This window comes from Biomphalaria glabrata, chromosome 6 (assembly GCF_947242115.1).
Source record: "Biomphalaria glabrata chromosome 6, xgBioGlab47.1, whole genome shotgun sequence".
In the NCBI taxonomy this organism is placed as follows: Eukaryota; Metazoa; Mollusca; class Gastropoda; family Planorbidae; genus Biomphalaria; species Biomphalaria glabrata.
The window spans coordinates 36,490,696-36,514,734 of record NC_074716.1 but is presented as its reverse complement, the minus strand read 5'-3'; the positions used below and the strand labels follow the sequence as shown (position 1 = coordinate 36,514,734).

Below are 24,039 nucleotides of genomic sequence, written 5' to 3'. Positions count from 1 at the left end.
AATGATCCTCCAGCGTAATTAGTTTTATATCATCATAAAAGTCACTTAGGCAACCGCTTGTTTGACAAGGAAGGAATGAATCCCAATTTTAAATAAATTTTAAATAATCTTTTTGTTAAAAATTAGTCAAATCTGGACGAAATTAAGCCATATAAATCAGTATTGAAATTAAATACAACAATTTTTCGTTTGATTATAGCAATTTAAGATAAATATTTAAAGGATTAACTAGGTATAAATGATATATTCGTGTATGAAATAATGACCTGCTTAAATGAAATTCATTATCGTAGACCCTCGTGGACATCTCATAGACACCCAATTTATTTTTACATTTTCGTAGACCCCTTGGAAGTCTCCGTAGACCCCTGGGGGTCTATATAGACCACTTTGGGAATCACTGATCTAGACCATAGACATAGACTATATAAATAGAAGACTGTGTGTCTTTTCGGTGAAATTTGGAAAAGTCTTTTTGTTTTACCATATCCAAATCGGAAGTTTACATCCAACACGCGTTTATTTAATTTTTGTATTCTAGAACCTTACCTAGTCTACATTCTAGATCTAGATAGCAGATAGATAGAGCTAGACTCTAGGAGATGTAATCTATAGATCCAAATCTAGTCTAGTAAGTTATGACTATAACTATAGATCTAGGTGACACTAGGTCATTTCTAGATCTAGGTCTAATCCAGTATTTTATCATGATTTTAATTTTTATTAAAAGTTTAAAATTAAAACTAAAAGTCTTTAAAAGTGTACTGTAACTGTAGACTAGCGTAGGGGGAGTGTTAGTTACTGTAGAACTATCGTCTATAGACTTAATTAGACTATAGTCACTAGTGACTATAGTGATAATAGTCTTATAGTCTATATAGAATAGATCTATATAGAGTCTACTATAGACTATACTTGACTATACTACTGTGACTATAGTGTCTGTAGTCACTATAGATCTATGATTCTATCATCTAGACTTTAGAGTTAGAGTTAGAGTGTTAGATTTAGAGTTAATCTAGTTATTTATTATAAATATATTCTAATTATAGAGTTATTTAATAGAGTCTAGCTAGAACTAGATTATTATTATTAATAAATAATTAATATTATACTAATTATAGGTTCTACTTGTGACTTATTATAGGTACTTCGATAAAAATTTCAAAATGATCACAATGTCAATGCAATGGAACCTATTTAGTTAGATAGAGCTTGAGAAATGCTTTCCAATGATACCAATTGAGTTAATTGTGAGGGAAGTTATTAAATTTTTAGTGGCCAAAAATTAGCCTTCTTTAGCCTTTGTAAATAAAAAAAAAAATCTGTGACCGAAACAACTGACAGTTGAACTTAAATTAACTGTATTATAAAAAGTCTTAAAGATATGGGGTTGAAACTTCACACTCTTTTACATTAACTAGTATTCTGTTAAAATAAATTTAAAAAATAAGACCAAGCAATAAAATCTTTGAAAAAAGTTAATTAATATATTAAAAAAAAGCCTTCGACAAAAAATAAAAATATATGTGATTTTGTCATCATATGAGCCCAAATATCACAAATAAAACAAATCAGAGATCTGTATTGTGTTTTATTTTGTTTAATTATAATTCTACTGTATTTAAATAGCTATTTATATGCATCAGATAGATAATTCTTATAAATTATAAATGAAAATAGCACTGCGCAGAAAAATATTTCCTAAAATTTAATGACTATAAATTTCATAAACTTCATAAAAAAACAGTTTTAGCCTTTTTGTAGAGCACTGGCAATTAATCATTTTGAAATGCCTTAATTTAAATGCTTTAAAAATTAGATTGTAAATGAAAAATTTCTTGCTTCGGACAATAAAATAAAAAAGAAACCTTGCGATTTTTTTTAGAAGTTATTAAAAGATTTTTTACTTGAATTTTTGTGCAATAATAGCTCATCATTTTAAAAATATAATGTACTCATTTATTAACTATTAATTTACTTAAATATTAATAGAAAAAACAACACACAGAAAAAAAAATTAATTATTAGTTCGCTGAGCTAAAAATATGAAAAAAAAATTGTAATATTTAATATTATTTTTTAAAGTAATTAAACTCTTATTTTAAAATTTGCAGATTACAAAATCATTATAATAAAGACACATTCCCTCTCCATAATCTAGCATTCAAACACTATAAAAGTTAATCTAAATGAAAAATTCCTATGTGTGCTTCTAAAAATAGCTTGTGATAGACAGAAATTGACCATTTCCAGTAAATCACAGTGTTGGTTGTTACTAAAAATAGATTTTAACCATCAACTTTGAAAATTAATATCTAAAGAGTGCGCCAAGCTACAAAGTTCAAACTTAGCACACATATATATATTAACATGCTAAATTCAATAGAATTAGTGAGATTGTTGTAACCATAAACACTTTTTTTTTATTTAAAAAAGAAAATTTTACCCTTCTTTGTCTTTGTTAATTTTAATATCAAATATCTTTAAAGTGCGCCAAGAGAATTTAATGAAATTTGAAATATACACATTTCATAATATGATAAATTATTGTAGCAAACAGCATTGTTGTAACTTTTATAGGAAAAAAGTTGTAAAAATGTCAACTTTCACATAAACTTTTGTTAAGAAAAATTTAACAGATTGGCTTCAAAAGCAAATAAAAATGATCTCTGATATCTTATGTTTACAAAAAGTAATCATAATTAGTCCTCAAATCAAATACAATATGCTAAAACTTTGATGGAAATGACCACCCCTAAAAAAAGGGTAAAATGTGCTGACACACTTTTCAGCCATTTTTTGGCAGAAAAAAAAATTGGATCTAGGTCAGTTTATCGAAGTACCTACTTATTATGACTTATAATGACTTATAAGACTTATACTAACTTATACTTATACTTATTATATATATGACTTATAGTAATAGTAGTTCTACTTATTGTTACATTATATAGACATTATAGAGTCTAGAATTAGAATCTAGAATCTAGTAGTTATAGAGTAGTCTATAGGCTGTATTATCTTTTTTTTTTGTATAGACGTCTAAAGTGACAAAGTCTAGATCTAATAAAATCTTAAAAATCTAATTAGTAATTTAGTTAAATTAGTCATTAGACTAAGACTTCATTAGACCTAGTCCTAGGACCTAGACTACTACTACATCATAATATCTTATAGTGACCCGACAGTGACTAATGACTAATGTGACAATAGTCTAGTCAGACTAGTCTATACTACTAGTAGAAGTAGAGTACTAGATCTAGTAGATCTATCCTAGATTCTAGATCTACAATCTACTTGTTTTGTTTTGTTTTATACTTGTTTCGGATGTTCCTTCAGAGTTGAAGATAATTACTTCCTAGTCTAAACCTCCAGCAGGACGACAGGGGATGGGAGCGGGCAGGGTTTAAACCCTGGACCATCGATAAATCTGAATGACAGTCCAGCGCGCAAACCGCACGACCAGGCAGCCATCCAATTAGTATAGTCAGTATAGATCTAGATTCTAGAGCTAGTCATAGTATTAAAAAAAAGCGTTTAGAGTTTAGAGTATATAGGATAGGTCTAGTATTAATTATTAAATTATAAATAAAATACTATTTTACTATTTTTACTATTATAGTTTTAGATTTTAGAGTTAGACTATATATAATAATATGATATATAGTATATATACTGATATACATTTTAGTACACTTATAGTAAGTTATAGTTGATGATAGTAGTCAGAGTATTATCGACTACACACGTACAGTACACTAGACCTACATGTGGTCATGTGTATGTCTAGCTGACCAGGTTGTTAAAGTCAGTTGGACACAGTCTATTTACTTTATGGTCAGAGAGGGTGTGGATTAAGATTTTTTTTCTAGAGTTGGTTACCCTAATGCTTTTAGATCTTAGACTTAATAGATCTCAATAATAAGTCTTAAGACTATAAAAGGGTGTACTTGATGTTCCTGCAGTTAAAAAAAATATTGTTTGCCGCAAATGAATTGATTAAAACCACTAAATATTGACCTAACTCACTAATCAGATTCCCACTAGAAACAGAAATTAAACACCTCCATGTGGCTCACAAAAAAATTCGAAACAACCTCATTCATAATACTGCATAGAAGCTTTGGCAAAAAATGTTTAACATTTTATAATACTGCTACTTTCAGTGCAAATATTTACTCCCATAACTTCTACCACGATCTTACTTTACCCTCTTCAAATGTAGACTGTCTAAATAGTTGTTAACTAACTGCATCATTTTTTTTTTGATAATCAAAGTTATTGATATCACATGACTAGAAAACAGGGAGTGTGTTTCAACCCTGACCACAAGTTGAAAAGTTTTACAAACTATGATTTTAACTAAACTTTTTTTTTCTAGTTAAACAATGCCCTTAACTATTTTTTTTACTTAAACTAAAAGTTTCTAACTTTTTAGTTAACTTTTGTCCATCACTAATCAGGTATAGATCTAGATTCTAGATCTAGAGTTATATAAGAATATAGACTAGTCACTAATAGAGTACTAGAATAATTATCTAATCTAGAATAATTATGCTAGATCTAGAGTCTAGATGTAATGGTCTAGAGTTAGAATCTAGACTAGTATTATGATCAATATTATATTTTATATATTTAAGTATGATGATTATATAATATACTAGTCGACCGGGCTATTTTGCAAGGCCGGCCTTAGGCCATTGCAACCTATGCGACCGCAGTGGGCCCAACACTTTCATAGGACTTAGGACCCGCACTTTCATAGGACCCGCGTTAATTCAAGGTGTATAAATTATTAAGTTAAAACCATTTTATAACTTAAAACAGATTTCCCGCACCCTTCTGTCGATTTACCAGGAGCTCCTGGAAATCTCCCGAAATTGCAAAATATAAGAAAAAGTCCTTAAAATATAAGGACATCTATAGACAAAAATTGTCATTTTGGGGTGTCATTCAATATGGAAAACGCCCATCCAACGCCAGATGAAAAAAAAAAGGCATTATATATGCAATACCCATAATTGTGGAATCTGGTGAAAGAAGCTTCTTGCGCCTCAAACTAATGAAGAATTGCTTGAGGTCAACAATTCTCAAAGATAGATATAATAATATAAACATTTGGTAATTCTGTCTACGAAGACTTCCAAGGGGTCTACGAAAGTTAAAAAGGGAATTGGGGGTCTATGAGATGTGCACAGGGGTCTACGATAAAGAATCTCAATTCAGCATGTCGTGACTTTAATTTTGACAAAAAAAAAATTAGAATTTTTTCATACACACATTTATGATTTGTACCTTAGGAAATCCTTAAAATTTTTATCCTGCTGATTGAATGAAAAATTGTTTTGTTTAATTTAATAACTATATTTAAATAGTGTAGTTTTGTCTAGTTATAACTTAAAAATAAATAAATGTAGACTGTACAGCGGACAGCGTTAAATATTTAAAATTGAACTTCATTACTTCCTTGTCAAACAAGCGAGTGTTAATGTGCCATTTTTTTATGACGCTATGAAACCAATTAAGCTGGAGGATCATTTGAGATGATACCACCCTAATAAAAAGATAAAAGTTTGCAACACTCAAAGATAAAGTTCAGAATACACCCACAAAATCTCTCTTTGACATGAGAAGATGATTATAGTAAAATACTGAAAACCTCACATGATAGGCTAATTATTGATTTTACCAGCCATTGAAGAAATTGTAAAAACTCTTACACAAACTTATATCATTAAAAGAATTTCATGTTTGGGTTTTGTGACCGGTGTCTTGTTTTAGGCCTCTTGATGAAGAATGCAATTTTGAAGGCATTGGCAGCATTCTCTGGTGACACTCCAAAAGGACAAATTTCGTTGGTCCCAATTTTGAGCTTCTGGAACATATGTTTTCTCATTATGATTTGTACGGTTCTGATGTGAAAAATTTTAGGTGGTTCTATCAGAATATTTTGTAATAGGTGTCATCTTTCTTGTATATCAAATGAGAGCTTGTCCATTTCTCGTTTTTACAATTCACTATTGTTTTTTTTTCTTTTCTTCCTGATAAAGTGCGATGTTCAAGTGTGCATTTTGTTTTCTCACATTTGGCAAGTGTGTCAGCCTTCTATTTCCTTCTATTTAAACGTTGGAGAACAGTGTTTTTGTTGTTGTTGAGCTTTACAAGGTCACACAATATGTTTTGTACAAATTCTTTTGGAAGTTCCTTCAGATTATGTGGATAATAACCTCCTAACCCAAATCTCCCGACGAGATGCGAGCAGGCAAGATGACCACCGAAAATCAGTCCAGGCATTATGAGTTGTTTCATTTAGGATACATCAGAGTTTGTCAAGCTTTGAATGACTATTTTTAATATTGGTTAAGAAAAAATTTCACTGTTTGGCGAACTTGGCCGATTCGCTAGCTTGGTAGCTGTTAGCTCCAGTGCTCCTGTTTCTTCTCTGTGGTTGTCATAGAGCTCATTAGTTACAATGAACTTTATTTTTAAATTAATTTTTCTCCATTGGGCCATTCAATGAGTATTCCAGCTCCTCCGTTTGTGGTGGATTTCTGAGAACCATCCATACAAACTCTGACCCATTGGTTGTTAGGGCAATGGATTTGTAGAAGAGTTCACTAAATTCTTGAGTTCTGTTGGAACATAGTCCAATTTTTCTTTCTTCTTATATGTCTTTGCAAACGGCATAGTTCTGCAAACAACAAATTTCTCTATACTGCTGCAGATTCAACTTTGTCTGGTAATGATGTATTTTTTATTCAAATTATTATGGCTCAAGAAATCCACGAAAAACTGCTCTTTGTGAAAACTTTTACCGTGATACTTATTTAATGTTTTAAGAACTACTTCATAAAACAACAAATATCTATATGAAAAAAAATCTCAGTAGCAATGGATGGTGAGCTGGCAAACCATTAAAAATGTATATAGTGATAGTAACAATACATATTAACTGTTATATAATGGGTTTAAATTTGAATTTTGTAAATAAATTTATTTTAAAAAAAGTAATTCAACTTAAAATGTAGTTTTAAAAAGCTTTTTCACTCCTCGTGTCACTGGTTAGAAATTATTTTAAACATAATGTGTAATTTGAAATTGATGAATTGTCAAAAATTCAATATAACTTAAGCAGGGGGTCTACAGAAAACCAAAAAAACATGACAAGGGGTCTACGGGACAAAAAAAAGTTTGGGAACCACTGATTTAGTGTTTGTAACATGTTTTATATTTTTCGGATGTTCCTTCAGAGTTGAAGAATAGTTTACTTTCTAGTCCAAACCTCCCGCAGGATGAAGGGGGGTGGGAGCGGGCAGGGTTTGAACCCGGGACTATCGATAAATCCAAACAGCAGTCCAGCGCACAAACCGCACAACCAGGCAGTCATCCGTAGTATCTGGTGAATACTTGTTCTCCCCCCCCCCCTTGTTTTTTCATGGGGTGACTATCCGTCCAAACTCTTGAGCCATGAAGAGAATTATATATCTAGATCTAATAATAATAATCTAATGAAATATAGATCTATTATTATTATCTAGATCTACTCTAGAATCAATAATAGTTTAGGTACTTCGATTTTCCGGTTTGACATGGTAGTACATATTTGAAATCAGGATAAATATTAGGTAATATTCATGCATTGCTGATGACAATTTCAATCACTTATCTGTAAGGGTTAAAAAGTTATAGCATTCTCATTGTAAAATTTCCTTGTTTTGGTCACAATTTTTTTTTTAATATCCAATAGGCAAAATTTTCAACACTAAAATTGTCATATCTATAATTTCTGTTCTAGTTAACTTAGAAACATAAATGGGTCTAATTATGAATGAGTGAATGGGTCAGCTCTAATCTTACTAAATTGTAATAGTTTCATTACAATAAACTGAACTTGAAATTTTTATCAAAGTACCTAATCTAGTTCTATTCTTTAGTTCTAGAACTAGATAATCTAGATCTACATACTAGAGTTTACTAGACAATATCTACTAATCTAGATTATTCTAGATAATCTAAATCTACTAAAATCTAGTCAGTACGATAGTGATAATCATAATGATTTTTAATGAGATAGTCTCAAAATAATACAAAATTAAAAGAATACAATAGAATTAGAGAACTGAATAGTGAATTAGAGTCATTTACAATTAGATTATAATAAGTCTAGATCTTATGTCTGAGTCTTTAAGTGAATAGTCAATCAATAGATTAATACTAGCTTAGCTAGATCTAGATTTTTTAATCTAGAATCTATTTTTAATTAGAATTCTAGATCTAGAATCTACACTAGTGGGGGTCACTAGATGTAGACAAGCCTCAAGATCTAGAAGTTATTCTACATTTATTTTTAATATTATAATTATGCTAAGTAGTAAGAGCTTTTAAAGTATCTAGTCTATGTCTATAGATCTAACATATTATCTGTATTTACTTTTTAACAGTTACAGTTACATAAGTCATAGTCATTATAGAAGTGTGATCAGACTTCATTAGTTGATTAGTACAATGGGCAAGTCCTCACGCCACAAAAAGCAAAATGTTCATCATGTAAGTATTATAATTCTTTTAATGTTGTAAGTCAGTAGCGGGCCTACGCCTAGGGGGTGGCAAGTGGGGCAACCGCCCCAGGCCCCTTGCCTGAGGGAGGGCCCGCTTTAGTAGATTTCCTTGTCACCTTCAGCTTCACAATTCAGATCACTTTGCATTAACTATCACTTTTTACTCAATATTTTGGAAGCCTTCCCGACATCTATATGATATCAATTACCATGCAAGCTCTTAACATGACATTTTTGGTTTCTACACCCTTCAGTTTTGGTAAAGACAGCATCTTATGACCTGTCGATTCTATGAGGCTATCATTGTTTAACAGTTCATTTTAGCATCAAAACAAGTTGCCGGAAGCGACCAGTTAACATCGTTTATATCATATAATAAATGACATCCAATTGGATTTGATTTTGAAAATGTATATTGATCAAGTTTGAACCAGTTGCAAGGCTATAGTTATTTCCGTGGTATTTAATTTCATATCCATACACTTTTTTTTGGATACCAACAGTATTGCAAGATATTCCCTAACACGTAAATCTCCTAGATAACTATTTCCCATTCTCTTAACATGCCAACTCAGGCGACCTGTGACAGGGCAGTGAGCAATTGGTCTACACAGGTTGCTTCATTGTGCGATGTAGTCTTGATTGAACCAGTTAATGTGCTATACTGCTATTTGAGCCATTCAACATTCAGAATGTTTGGTGATGAAGTATTAATTTTTTTCCATATACATCGGCTGGCAGTGGGAAAATCTGTGTTAAAAAAAACAACAACACTGGGATTTGACTTTGCCATCCGTGTGACAAGGTGGATTAAGATTTCTAAGGTGTCTAGGGGGTTTTATGATTTGAGAACCCACACTTGCACATATAATCTACAGGCACAGCGTTATAATGCAGGCAACAAATACTATATTTAGATGTAAAATTATGTACAGTTTATTATACAAGAGAAATAGTTAAAATGTGAAATGCTGTACAGTAGTAAGGATGGGATCTAGCGTATTTACATGTATAAGTCTATCATCAATAGATTCGAGAACCAAGTGGTCTGAGCGTATTAGGCTGGTTGCTTAGCTTTAGGTCCGGTGCTGCACTGATGAGACGGGTGTGGCTGGTACTGACGCTGTGTGCTGGTGGGCTGGCTTGGTGGATCCAGGCTCCGGGTGCAGTCCAACGATGTATAGCTGCAGAGCTCAGCTGCGGCTACCATTCAGTCAAGCCAGTGACGAGTCTGTAGCTAGCGTTGTTGCTTTGGACACTGGTGAAGTGTAATCTGGGCTGGTATCTGCAGGTCTGGTGCCAACAAATCTGGTATCAGCGTTAGGTTGATAGGTTTCCAAGTGGAGGTTGCCTATAAATAAAAGCACTAATCCAAAGTGTAAGAAATAGGGGATGAAATTATGTAGAGCTCAAGCAAGAGACCCATGTGCTCCTTGTCAGCTCTCCAGTGTGAATGACTTGGACTGTGAAATCTTGTCCATATACACATGGCGAAGGGGGGTGTGGTCGCGAATGTGGCCCAGACTATCTGGCGTCTTTCGACAAAGAGATCCCCGCTTGACCGCAAGGTAAGTTTCCGGGAGATAGACATTGCGCGAAGGCGTGAGTTGAAAGTCCAGGAAATTTGCCCAGGTGGTCAGCGGATGTGAAGGGGAGATTATCAGAGCTTGGCCAGGTCAAGGGAGATTATACCATGATATTGGCTATCGCTAGACGAACAGTGTTGCCTGAGACGTTGAGTTGAATGGGCTCTTTGAAGTGACCAGCTGCTCCCGGAAGGTGGGGGGGTCAACGGATGTTTGCCAAGATAGATAGAGGGAGTGTACTCTTGCCAAGAGTCTAGAGTGGCACGTGTCAGGATGGGGAAGGTAACGTGACATCAGCGGCAAAGGGGGTGAGGCAGGATTGGATGGGTGGTGGCTGTGTTTTTAGCGCTTGATTGGCTAAATTAGTAAAATTGATGTTTAAATAGAGTAACTAAAACAATTAAATGCTTAGACGTGAGTGATACCTTGAGTGAGCTAAAACGGTTTATCACAATTCGGACTGCGCGTTGGTAGAGAAGATACATAATATTATTATTAGTGTAAAATGACAAGCCAGGAAAGTTCCATGACTGAATCTGTATGTGACAGTCTAAGCAACTATTTGGTTATAATGTGGGTATAATACTAACTCTAATTCATGGATTTTGGAAGTTTATCCAAAACCAACACAAAATCTAGATGTTCACCTGCTAAATTAAGAGTTTCCTTGAAAGGCACTTATGTCAACTATTTGAAATCAACTTGTATTTCTTGTAGTTTATTGTTGAGTGCATTTTGATATGATGTGCTATTACTTTAAAAACCAAATTCCAGAACCATGAGAGGTAGTTAAGTTGAGGCACTTGTTTTCATTTATCCATCATAAACATTTCAGTTTCATTTCTCATAGAAAAAAAAAAGATTTAGAACCTTTTCTCTGCTTAACCAGCGCGATTGGTTGTAAAAATAAAACGTTTCATATTTGGGCTCTATTTGTGTCCGAAAATTCTGTAATTTTTGTGGTTCAATGGTTGAAAGGTTATAAAATTTACAATGCTAAAAATCATCACATGGTTCTGATTCAATACCTTGCCACAATTTTTCTATCTCTTGATGCCATATCAATGACATCCAGTTATACTTTTGCATGTATCAGTAGTCTCTCCCACTAATTTTTCCCAGATAATAGAAACACCCTCCATGATGTCTGAAACTTTTTTTTTGAGCAGGTCTTTGCCAGTGGTTGCCCGTGCACACTCCTAATAGTAGCTATCTCTTCAGTGAGTTTGAAATTGCTTTTTGTACTGCGAATAAGTACCAAGGGTTGAGCGGTATCAGATATGTCGGCGGCAATAGAAAACTTTTCGAACTCTGCTGCTCTATCACTTAGTTTTAAATTGAGATTTCTGTTTGTCAAGCAAAAAAGGTAGTGGCTTCACTGCATTCTAATTTTCATGACTTATTTCTTCCATCACTGATAGTCACCCCCTTTTTACACATTCGCTGTTGAAAAAGCTTCATTTCACTACTTAAAATGTGAGTATGCCCTAACTGCCAACTCATTTTTTAGTCCCTTCTTAGTAAATATTCTCTCAATCCTCTAATCTTTAGGCCCTAATTTTCATAATGCTGTTCCATAGAAACAGCCACAAACATTTCTATACAAATCAAACCTATTGGCTTATTCTCATGCTCCACAAAAGGTAAAGGTCTGTCCACTGTTCATGGTAGTATCCAGAGTCTCATTTCTTCGAATCTTCCATTTCATTAACACACTAATATTAAATGGGCACGCCACCCTTCAGGTTGAAAAAGACAACCCATATGATACAGGAAAGATACACATACAAGATGTCAAGGACATGGCCCTAAACAGAATTGTTAAATTATCACGTTGAAAATTAAGTGTATTTTTTGTTCTAAGAATATTGCCAAATCTTGATACAGTTTGGTTAAGGTAAAGTCAGTTCATTTGGTTCAGTTTGTATCAATTAGTTTTAAAGTTCAGGTTCGATTTGTTTGTAAGTGAGGTTCAGTTCATTTCCCATCTATCAGGCAGCCATCTAGTAGGCTTAGATCTAGTTGCTTTCTTACAATGAAACTAGATTTAACTGTTGTGATTGTGTATATCTACTAAGTTATCTGGTATTTTGGACTATGCTACCTATCCTGGTAGATAGCTTTTGGGTGGAAACAGTTATAAGAAGAAGCAATTAGGCCAATAGGGTAGCTAATTAAGACTCCTGCTGGAGTGTCTAATAACATTGTGAGAACACTTTGATTGTACAGGTCGGTAATTGAAAAAAGAGAACAACAATATCACAAATCCACAAGCCTCCCCTAGTTATCGTTTCATAAATGGCGAGTCCCACACAGTGCGTTACAGTGAAGGAAAAGTGGTGGAGATCCCCTGTGTACTCTGCCTTTGGCCTCATCTCTAGTTTCTTGAGACAGTAGAAATTGAGATGTGATACATAGACATCTGCTTTGACTTCTCCTGAACTGAACAAATGTTCAGTCAGGCCAGTGGAATGGAGTTGTTTTTTTTGTTGGCCTAGTTCAAGAGTCTCATCTCAACTCTTGACAGTTACAAAACACATTTTCACATAAATCATTATCTTGTATTTAAAATTATTATAAAACCTTATTTATTTGTTGCTTTCTTATTCAACTATTTACATAGTACAGGATACATACATATTTAGGCATTTGAGAGAAGTTGATTTTTGGAGAAAATCACATTATGGACCCTGCTGTGCCAATTTTATTATTTTTAATATTATAACGCGGCAACATGTCAAAAAAATTAGGAAAAATAAGTACATTTTCACATTTAAAAGGCTGTAATTTTTTAACCATTAGAGATATCAGAATACATTTGTTTAACACATTATGATAATGTATAAATACATTGTTTAATTATGGAGACCTAGAAGTTGACATATTTTTTTACTTTTGAAAGTGGTGTTACATGTTAAAAAAAAAATCTACAAAAATTCAAAATAATGCATTTAAATTATTTTTATTTTAAACCTGAGATGCATAGTGTCTGTGTGTATTATCCAATAGCCTATCAGTGGTAATAGAAATTATCTTCTTTCCTCATTAAATCTTTCTGTGCTTTCTGGAAGAGGCCTTTTTTAAAACAGCAAAGCTGAAAGTAACAATTCTTTCCTAGTAAGAGATTTCTTTTGCAAGTGATGTCTGCACAAAAAGTTTTTTTTATATGTAGTTCCTTTACTTACCAGGAACTGTTGCCGTAGTCTTCAAATTAAATATTCTGGTATCTATTGTTGTGAAAAGTCACAGTATAGATAACATTGATTACGAATGTTACCAAATCCTAGTTTATAACTTGCCAGAAGAAAAGTCCAGAAAAAAAATTTGATTTGAAATTCTTGGGCTCCATGATTGTGTAACAGTAGTTTTTATTTCATCACTGCTTGCCTCTGTTATATCACGGCTTGCCTGTGCCAATTCACTGCAAATGAAAATCATGTCACACCTCATCACTGCAAGCCATTACTAATTATGTTCTTTATGGAAAAATAAACATTTAATTTTTTAAAATGTATAAAAGCTTGATTTGAATTAGACACATAGACTGCTTTTTTAAAATGAAATGAATATTTAGAAGCATTGATCCATTAAATTTTTTAATATTATAGTTTCGTTTTTTTTTTAAATTTATCTAGCTTCTAAAAATATAATATATATAGTTTAGATATGTATGCTTATTTAATAAAAATTAAATTGATCTAATTATGACTATAATGTAGATTTACTAGTCTAGACATCTAGATTTATTTCTATTTAAAAAGTTGAAATAATTTATTGAAATCTGGATCTAAAATACATCAGCATTGTTATAATTTGACAACTTAGCTCTATAATTTTATTTTTCAACAGTTTGTTCCATTTTCTGAGAGAATATCAAGTGTAAACATCGATGTCATCCATCAAATACGAAGGGTTGATACTGAGGTTTGTTTAATGATTTCTAAAATTTAATAAATAGTGATACCCATATTTTTATTCTTGAACTTCTTTCTTTGGAACAATAAAATAAAATTACAATGACAGTTTGTGTCATCACACAAACTCAGAGGTGGTGCCCGCCATTTGTAAGCCTCCATGCACTAAGGCTCTGTGCTGAGATTAATTCCATATAGCATAGTTCAGGTATCCTGACAGTGTTCTGTAGGGTTTCCCTGTCTTCTGCATGCACCAGTTTTGTCAGTTTCAAGATTAATCGTATCTACGAAAATGCTTTTGACCATCCTACATCATTCAGGTTGTGTTGTACTGTCATCTTCCATGTAACAATGCTAACATCTAGGATCCTGGTTCTTGCGGAATCTAGTAAAATAGGCTCTTATCCGACATTGTCCCAAGCGAATACATGTTAAAATTACCCGATCCTTGCTGTCTAGCTGCCACCACTTATTCTTCCTGTTTCCTGTTTGGGCATTTTAGAAACTTCCAGACTTCCAGTCCTGAGCTACATAACAATGGTAGTAGCTGTCATACTATTTGGATTTGACCCATTCACAAATCCTTGCTTTTGCACTCTTGTATGTTTCTGGCTCCATTGGTGGGTCTAAAAGTATTCCTAGCTTCACCAAACTGTTACATTTCACAATCGGATGGAACCCATTGCTTCACCATATGCACCTTATGTTTTTTTTCTAGGTGCTCCACACATGCCATTGTCTTTTCCATTGGGGTAAGCCACACCTCTGAGCTCTTTGAGAGCCTGTAACAGGTAGTCAGTCTGTAAAGAGGATCACATAGTTCCTTCCTCAATACGTTGCATGTGTTCTAGATTGTTTTGGATTTCTTCCATTTCCGCATCATAGTTGCTTCCGCCTACGCATAGGTCTACCAATTAGTCGCATCCAGGAATCTGACTACTCACCTCCACACCAGTCAGATTAGGAAGTAACCTCCACATTTTGCACCCGTCAGCTAGATTTAGACTCGCACAAGGTTTGGCCCTCTTGGTCAGCGCTTCTTCTGCAACTGTCTCTCTCCCTAGCATGGTTAGTTTCAGGGTTCGTAGTGCTCCTAAAAACTCGTGCAAGATGGGGTCTGCAGAAAGATGAAAATTGTATACAATTAAAATAACCTCTTGGCTAAAAGCCAGTTTATTCAATCGGTTAATTTAAATAATAATCAACTCCCCCTTCACTACTGTTAACAAATCTTTAATATATCTATTACTATTACTATTCAATTAAAACCTAAACTGACTGGGTATTGAATCCTTTTCTGCATGAACAAACAACCACAGATTTTGTTATTATTCTTCATTCTCATATATATGCTGTAAGGTACAAACAAGTAGTCCTCTGCTGAACTGCGGAGTGTTTCCAGATCTAGTAGCTCTCCTCTCCACCTTTGAAGGACATGGTCGGCATTCTCTGGTGATGCTCATCAAGGGCAAATCTCACTAGCTTCTATTTTTAGCTTGCCGAACATGTGTTGTCTCATTCTGTTTTGTCCATTCTGAAATGACAGTCATGTCGGGGCAGCTTGTAATAGGCATCTTTTTTCTTGAACTTTGTGTGAGACCTGGTCCATTCCTTGTTTATTCAACTCTTTTTTTTTTTTTTTTTTGTCAGTTCTTCTGGGTGGATTTCCCTATCTTTGGCTAAAATATCTACTTTATCATTTCTTTCTCTAATTCAATGTGGCCTATGATCCGTTGGTCCAGTTGGAGAAATGCTGTTGTTGTTGAAATTTACAAGAACTGTCTTGGTCAGGAAGACCATCTGGCTGTTGGGCAATGTAATGTAATGTAGTGTAGATGCTAGCTCTAGTGCTCCTCTAAATCTAGAAGCTAGTGAAGAGAATTTGCACACAGCCATAAAAAGTCCATAAGTTTTAGTGATATAGATCTAGAAATATCTAAAGTGTCTAGATTTATGTTAAATCTGGTGATGATAGTTCACACATAACCGTGATAAGTCAGTGAGTTTTTGTGACTTAGATCTAAAGTCTAGATCTGCTGTAGATTTAGTGGCGCCACTTAGAAAACATTATAAAAGGGCATAAAAAATCACACGCTCAACACTACCACATTTAAATGAACTTTTTAAACAAAAATGTCTTAAGAAAAATCTGAAAAATCTTGAGAGGCGGCGGCCATCTGCTCCATCATATCTACATCAAGACGTCAACAGAGTGGTACAGAAATTCTTTCGTTCCTTATTCGGTCAGACTATATCAACGCCACTTGTTGATTAGGAAACACGAAAAGGACCAGGATGTCTGGGTGAAGTTGCTGAATGGGTTTATGTTGTGTCTGTTCTATTTATGTGTATGTTTCTGTTGTGTTGTTTTTATATGAGAACAGAGTCCTGGTAATCACAAAAAATTTCCATAAAGATCAATAAAGCAGTCTTAGTCTTAAAATAATTTGCACTCAGCCATGAAAGGTCGTAAAAGTTATTTCATTCGTAAAAGCCCTGGAAAACTGGATAGTTGAAAAAGAAATTGTGCTTAAAAACACTAATAACCTGATAGCCTGAAGGAATAATGCTTTTATCTTATCTAAATTTAGTCTGTTGTCAATCATTTGTCTCAAAATGCACATGCACCCACACATTGGGCTGGATATTCTGGACTTTATGAACCCCAATTGTCTGGTTTTTAAAACCACAATCAGGGATTAGTCTATGTTAGCTGCAGCTAGAGATGTTTGCAGCCTTTTCAGTGGCTGCCACATGGAGGCAGAGACCAAAAGAGATCCTTGCATTATGAGTGCAGGTGATACTAGAATGACCCCTGCTGTCCCCACCAGATCTAACCATGGAATAAGGAATATTCAAGCATTGGACTTGATTTGATTGTGTAAAGCAGTAGTCTTTAACTTTTTTTGACCCACTGCCCCCTTTTCATATTTTTCTCTATAAAAAAAAATCTGCCAGCACCCCTCTCCTGGACAAGTACTAGTAAAGACATGTGAAAGGGCAAATTTAAATAAATACCATTTATTTTTATTTTTTTTTGATACAGTCTTTTGAATAGTGTAGCTTTTTTAATTGCTCATGAAGATTTTTTAAAGTAGTCTATGGATTTGTCCATTTTGTCAGGAGGCTTGCTTATTTTCCAGAAGCCGATTTGGTTTCATAGCCTCATTTGAAAATGTTTTCATACATATGTTTACATTGTGGGGATTCATTAAAACCTATGGAAAGATTAGTAACTTCATAGTGGCGAGTTTTTTCTTTGCTGACATTGTCAATGTTTTTCATTTTTAATTATTCTATTTGAATGCTAGTTTTAACATTTAAAAAAATTAAGATTTATATATTAATACTAGCCATATATTAATTACTCTTGGCCTGCAGATCTTAATTTGCGTATCACTGACATAGTGTATTAGAAACAATTAAATAAAATAATAATGTTATAAGTAAAGCAAACTAAAAAGCTAAAAAATAGCTAGTTTTCTGTTTGGCGCATGCATAACCTTTCGGTAGTTTCTAATGTAAGAAGCGCGCAATATCGAGCTATTGGGCTAATTTGCAGCTATAGTAAATGAATGTATGTAAAAACTCTATTTGATTAAAATATGAAATGAATGGACCATATTTAGATGTTCATGTGTTAAAGTATATAACTATCTTTGCAAAGAGTAGATGTATCATCTTAGACTTTAATTAGATGTAGTAGATCTAGGGTTTGAGAGATTTTAAGTTCTGCGCTTGCGTAACTTTTCGGTCTTGTCAAATGAAAGTAGCGCGTGATGAATGGGATATTAAGTACGTCAGGACGTCTAAATTAGAAGATTTAAGGAACGATGTTTATAGTTGATGGTGGTCTTTGATTTTTCATTCTGTTAATTTCTTTTTAAACATGACTCATTTAATTTGGATTGACATCCTTTGAGCAATAATATTTATAAGGGAGCATAATTATGTGTTAGACAAATTATTTAATTATGTCCTTTAGTAATGTTTTTGTATACATTTTAATTTTTAATAAATTCAATAATAAATGAAGAGACCTTTCAGAAATTTTAATTTTTCACACGGCATGAAATAGAATAATGAAAAGAAGTCAAAATTAATGATTCAAATTTCTAATCATGACAAAAGTGTGAGTTAATAAATAGTAGGAATTGAAAAAAATCTAATCATGCTTCAAATTTATTTGATAACTTGACATTGTATGGTTACAATTATGTTTACTTTTTTAAAAGGCAGATAAGCTATCAAAGGCAGGTTCAACTATGGAACAACCAGATAGACCTGTTAACTACCTCACCCTAAGGTCAATGTTAGTCAACAATCACAAAGAGGAGTGGCTCAACCAATGGGCATCAGGAAATACAGGCAGAGCCATGTACAGAGAAATGACTACGCCTAACAAACTGGACAGTATTAACTTCCTCCCCCGCAAAGAACAATCTACAATCTTCCAACTAAGAACAGGACACACACCACTATTAAATTACCACCTGAACAAAATAAACTCCACACAACTACCCCTTTGCAGACATTGCGCCCACCCCTTTGAAACCGTAAACCATATCCTCTTTGAATGCCCCTCCCTAATTCACCTTAGGCAGACCCTACTTCCACTACAGCCCAACATAACCAACACCCTGTACGGCAGTGCTGAACAACTGAAGAAAACAGCACACTTTTTTTCCTTGGCACAGTCTGCAAAAGAGCTCACAGCTCAGCAGCAATAAAGCTGGCTAGAAGAAGAAGAAGAATGTTTACTTTTTTATATAAATATTTTCATAATCATTACTAGTATGCATTTTGTTGAGAAGAATTTCTCCAGCATTAATTTTATTATGTATATTTTTTTAAATATTTTATTTTACAGACTGAAGGAACTCTTTTTGGTGAATCTTTAGACAAGTGGACAGAGTTAGATTTAACTGAGCATTTTTGTAAGTAGCATTTTTGTTCTGTTTTTATTTTATTTTTATAATTTCCAAACATAAAACAATACAGTAGTTGTTTTCTAGTATTTATGGTGATTGTTTCATTTGTTTGTTATTTTTTTTATAAAAAGATGCATATTTCTAAACATAAAACCTAAAGCTCTGAAAACAAAATCTAATAAAATACTCTGAAAGATACAAAGATAAAGGCACATTCCTCGTTCCATATGCTAGTAAAGTAGCAATTATACATAAAACACTGAACCATAATCTTCAAATACAAAAACAAAATTTAATAAAATACTCTGAAAGACACAAAGATAAAGGCACATTCCTTGTCCCATATGCTAGGACAAATTTGTACAAATACTCCTTCTTCCCTAGTGCTATTAGAGCATGGAATGGGTTGCCAGAGATAGCCAGGAAAACCAGTGACTTGGCAGAATTTAAGTAATTGGTTAATATGCATGGCGCGTAGGACGTAATCATCTTCTTATTTGAAGTAATGTCTGTATTAGATAAGGTGAGAAGATCTAGGCACAGTTGAAATAAACAATAACAATGTATAAAATTTAATTCATTTATGTTTGCCTGCCTATGTGTGTACAAATTATTACACTAGCATTAGACATCTAATTTGTGTCTAGAGAATTGTCAGAGTGAGTATGAGGGATTATCCTTTAATCTGTGTGCAATGGATGATTCAAAGAAGGATGTGCAGTGTTTAAAAACTGTGTATTAATTGTCTTTTAATTAATAGGTGCAAAAAAAAATGGGTATCCTAAAAGTGCAAGGTTTTTGAGGAGGGCATTCCATTGGAGAATGTAAAAAGAAAGTTATGTCATTGTTATGTTGGTTGTTTCAATGAATAAAAAAAAAGTTCAGATCAGACTATCTAGAAGTGCGATATTATTATGCAATCATTATGCGCTTCTGAAATTCAAGGGCCTAAGAAAAGTGTGGTTTGTTTGTGTTTGAGTACTAGGTGGCCTTTCCATTGGAAGATACTAGGACCAAATAGTGTGTTGTTTGGATGGGGAGGAGTGTTTCATTTTTTCTTTTAGATTTGTGTGTTCGTGTGTGTGTGGACAGGGCGTTATAATGCAGCAGACAAGAAGACAACAGAAGTGTTTGTGCATAGTCTATATTAAGGTGAAAGAGTAAAAAATGTGGACCTATATAATGGGCTAGAAAATTGTGTTGGGGCATTTTATTGAAGGATAAAAAAGTGTTCTTGGCAAAATACACATATACATATATGTTTTAATTGCAAATCTGTAAATTCAGTACTTATTTCTTTCAACAAATACACTTTATTACATTGCATTATTTTACTTAAAGAAACCATTGTGTTCATTTATATCATATCTATAATATAAAGCATAAAGTAAGGCATATGTATGTATGTCCCGAATAGAAATCAAAATGGTTTGACCAATCTTGATTAAGCTTGGCATAAATGTTCCTTGGGTAATAACTGGAACAGTAACGTATGAGACAAGACTGAAATGGGGTTTGTTTTTTGCCAATGACTTTACCATCAGCATTTAGGATTCCATGAAGTTCATTGTTATTTTTAATGTTCAGATTGTCATACCAAGCAGTGATACTAAATTAGTAGTATCTAGACTCTAGATCTAGATTTTAATATATATAGGCCTACAAGCAAATGTTTTTATTAAAAAAATGGACTTAAGTTGATTAGCTATTTTAATAGCTCCATTCATACAATTTTTACATTCACATTTGCTTTACCTATAACATTATTATTTTGTTGAATTGCTTTGTTATGAATATAAAGAATTGAAAACCATGTCCGCTTAGTATGGCTTTAATTCACGAATGACTACACAACACACATTTCGTGAACACATTCTTATGGACGAGTTACAAGCACATGTAAACATAAAAACATATAATTATCATAACATGCTTCTAATACTCTATATCAGTTACTATATCAGTGATACACAAATTAAGACCTGTGGGTAATGTATTGCTAGTGTGTATGTATGTATGTATGTGTGTATGTATGTATCTATCTATGTATATATATATATTGTGTTTGAAGTTATTTAAGTTTGAGATCTCACTTCGTTGCCTGGTTTCTAGTATTTTATTTTGAACCTGCGTCCTGAAAAATACATTCACCATTTTGCAAAAAAATTATTGCATTACTTTTCCTTGACCTTTCAATTCTGTGACATTACATTTGCATCTTAAAATTGAATTGTAATGAAAATTTAATTGATAGTTTGGTTTAAGAGGCACTTTAGTTATCCTTGACCAAACAATTTAATGTACATCCAATTCATTCTTTTACCTACAAAGGCGTTTCCTGTGTTCCTCAAAAACCTGTGTTCGACGAACAACTGGAATAATTGACTAGTAGGCTACCACATGAACTAAACTCTCTAAAAAAAAGCAAACTTTTTCACTAAATATTCAGAATGTGTGAAGTGTTCCATTAAGGAAAAAGTTTGGGAAACAATTTTTTGGTACAATATAAATTACTGAGTGGGGTTGTTATGAACATATATAACACAATAGAGTCGAAAAACCATGTCAGCTTAGTAAGGCTTTAATATTCAGAATGACTACACAACACACATTAACATTTTGTGAACACATTCTCATGGATGATTTACAAGCACATTTAAACATAAGAATGACAACCAATGCAATAAATAATTTTCATAACATAGGTACAGCTTAGATTAGAAATATAATTTAGCAAATTTTTAAATAAATTAGTTTTGATATAAAAAAATTTAAATGCCATTCAATTCCATAATGCTTAATATAATAAAAAACCCCACAAAACCATTTTAAAATAACTTGAAATCTTTAAACTGTTATGTTTTACTGAAATTTTACATGAATCCTCTTAAAGCCCTTAAATGAACTTTGATGAATGTTAATCATTTTTAAAAAATAATCTTTCAGTGACGTTTAGAAGGGAAATAGTCAATCAAGTTCAAACTTATGAACAGCTAGTATATCATAAGGTATGATTTCTATTATAAAGTAACAACCTTGTTGGCTCAAAAATGATAGCCAGCTAGGCTTCCACTATCAATCTTGCTCCAGATTATTCTCTCATATCCTTTTGTATTCCAGTGAGCCTGTTTAAACATAATCTATGTAATGTTAACATCCTTACCTTGCTCCACATTACTAGTTGTCTTTTAGCAAATATTATTAGCATCCAGTTTAAAGAAAAACTACCTATATTCTTGTTATATGATAAGGCTTGTCTTTGAGTCTGAATATTATTGAGAAGTGCAGTATATCACGTATTTACCCAGCCCCAGCTGCGGCCTATATATTTTGGCACATCCAGAGCAGACATAATCATTTTCTGCTGGTGGTCGATTTAGATTCTCTTTTCGCTGTTTATGTTTGTGCTCAGCAGTGGATGTTCTTTTGATCTCAAATGTAAGTGATCTCCAGCTTCCTCATTCTGAAGCCTTATCGTTCTGAAGCCGCCTGTAGTCAGGTGTTTTCGGCTATGTCAGTTAAAGCAAGTTGGTACCTAAGTTGGTCTATAAGCATATCTGTGGGGCACCACTGTAACATTAACCACCTTTCAGCTCATCAAAAAAGACTGCCTTTGGCATAGCTTTGTCCTGATACATGCCTTGCCCATTGTAACTGTGGAACCATAAGAAATCCTTCTATAATGTCCATACTGGTGTTCGCAATTTGGTTTTAGAGCCGGTAGAGGTACATATGACATGATATTTGTTTCATGACAATTACACGAAAAATGCAGAGAATTTAAACACTGCCTTTGTGAATCTCACCAAAGCCTTTGACATGGTCAGTCACATTGGCTAATGGAGGTTTTTGACCAACTACATTCCTATCCATTCTCGAACAGCTTCATGTGGGACAAAAAGACCAGATTTGACACAATGTTGATGTTTCTGATCACTTCCAAATAAAAAATGGCATGAAGCAGGGCTGTGTACCTGCCCCTACTCTCTTTGCTATCTTCTTTGGCCTAATGTTAGGTCAAATAAGGCAGTGACTGCACAAAGGCTTCTATGTCAGACATCATTGTGTTCAATATTCAACGTCTAGTGTCCCATACAAACAAAGGAAATGGTTATTAACAGAGCTTCTCTATGCTGATGATTTTACCCTACTATTCCACAATGAACATGACCTCCAGCTCGCGGTCAACGAATATGCATATGCTGCCACTTTTTTTTGGTTTGTATATTAACCTTAGAAAAACAGAAGTCATGTTCCAGAAGTCACACAATAAAATCTACTTAGCCCCAAAGATCACCATAAATGGACACCCCTTTAACATGCTAGACCACTTCACATATCTGGAAGCATAGTATCAAATGATGCATAAATTTCAGGATAAGTTGATAACCATCTGTCCATGGCCAGTAGTCCTTTTGAACGCCTCCAAGCGAGAGTTGGAGGAATAAATTGCTCCGCCTGCCTACAAAATCAGTGATTACCAAGCAGTGGTTCTCTCAACCCTTTTTATATTGATTTGAGACATGGGTACTTAAAAGCAACTAAAACTTCTTGAACGCTTTCACCTAAGATCATGGACATGTGGTGGCAAGTCTCTTGTTGAACGAAATAATGGGATTCACACAGATTAAATACATTAAAGTACAACCTCTGAATTTCTTCAGGGGAACTAATTCAAATGATGGGAGTTGAGCTGATGGGATCTGATGCCAGCATTGAAATGTATTAATGTTTAATCCTCTTTTTTGTCAAAAACTAATGTATTGTAATCATTGGATCACTAGATAAGTTAAAAATCTGTTGTAGGCTTGTTATATATACTGCTATTTAAATTAAAAACCACAAAATGTTCAAACATTTTATATTACCTTTCTATAACTATGTACCCTTTTTCTTTTTCAAAAAAAATTATTCAAGGATGAAATCATTCAAGCACTGAAGTTACATTTACAAGTGCCAAACTCTTTGGCTTTGATTACTTTGTTTGAGTAAGTACATCTGTCTCACTTTTCCCTCTTTAGATACTGTATATGTATGCATGGGTGTA

The 24,039-nt window shown here is 33.4% G+C and overlaps 1 protein-coding gene across 1 annotated transcript in view; it reads left to right on the top strand.

The window, feature by feature from the left end:
- Positions 1–471: 471 nt before the first annotated feature.
- LOC106067654 (small subunit processome component 20 homolog) overlaps positions 472–24,039 on the top strand; it is a 144,990-nt gene continuing 121,422 nt past the window's right edge. The window contains exons 1-6 of the mRNA XM_056031514.1: positions 472–631; positions 8,445–8,550; positions 13,997–14,071; positions 18,932–18,998; positions 21,939–22,000; positions 23,910–23,980. Coding sequence (XP_055887489.1) covers positions 8,509–8,550; positions 13,997–14,071; positions 18,932–18,998; positions 21,939–22,000; positions 23,910–23,980 — 317 coding nt within the window. The 5' untranslated portion in view covers positions 472–631; positions 8,445–8,508. The remainder of the gene's footprint in view (positions 632–8,444; positions 8,551–13,996; positions 14,072–18,931; positions 18,999–21,938; positions 22,001–23,909; positions 23,981–24,039) is intronic.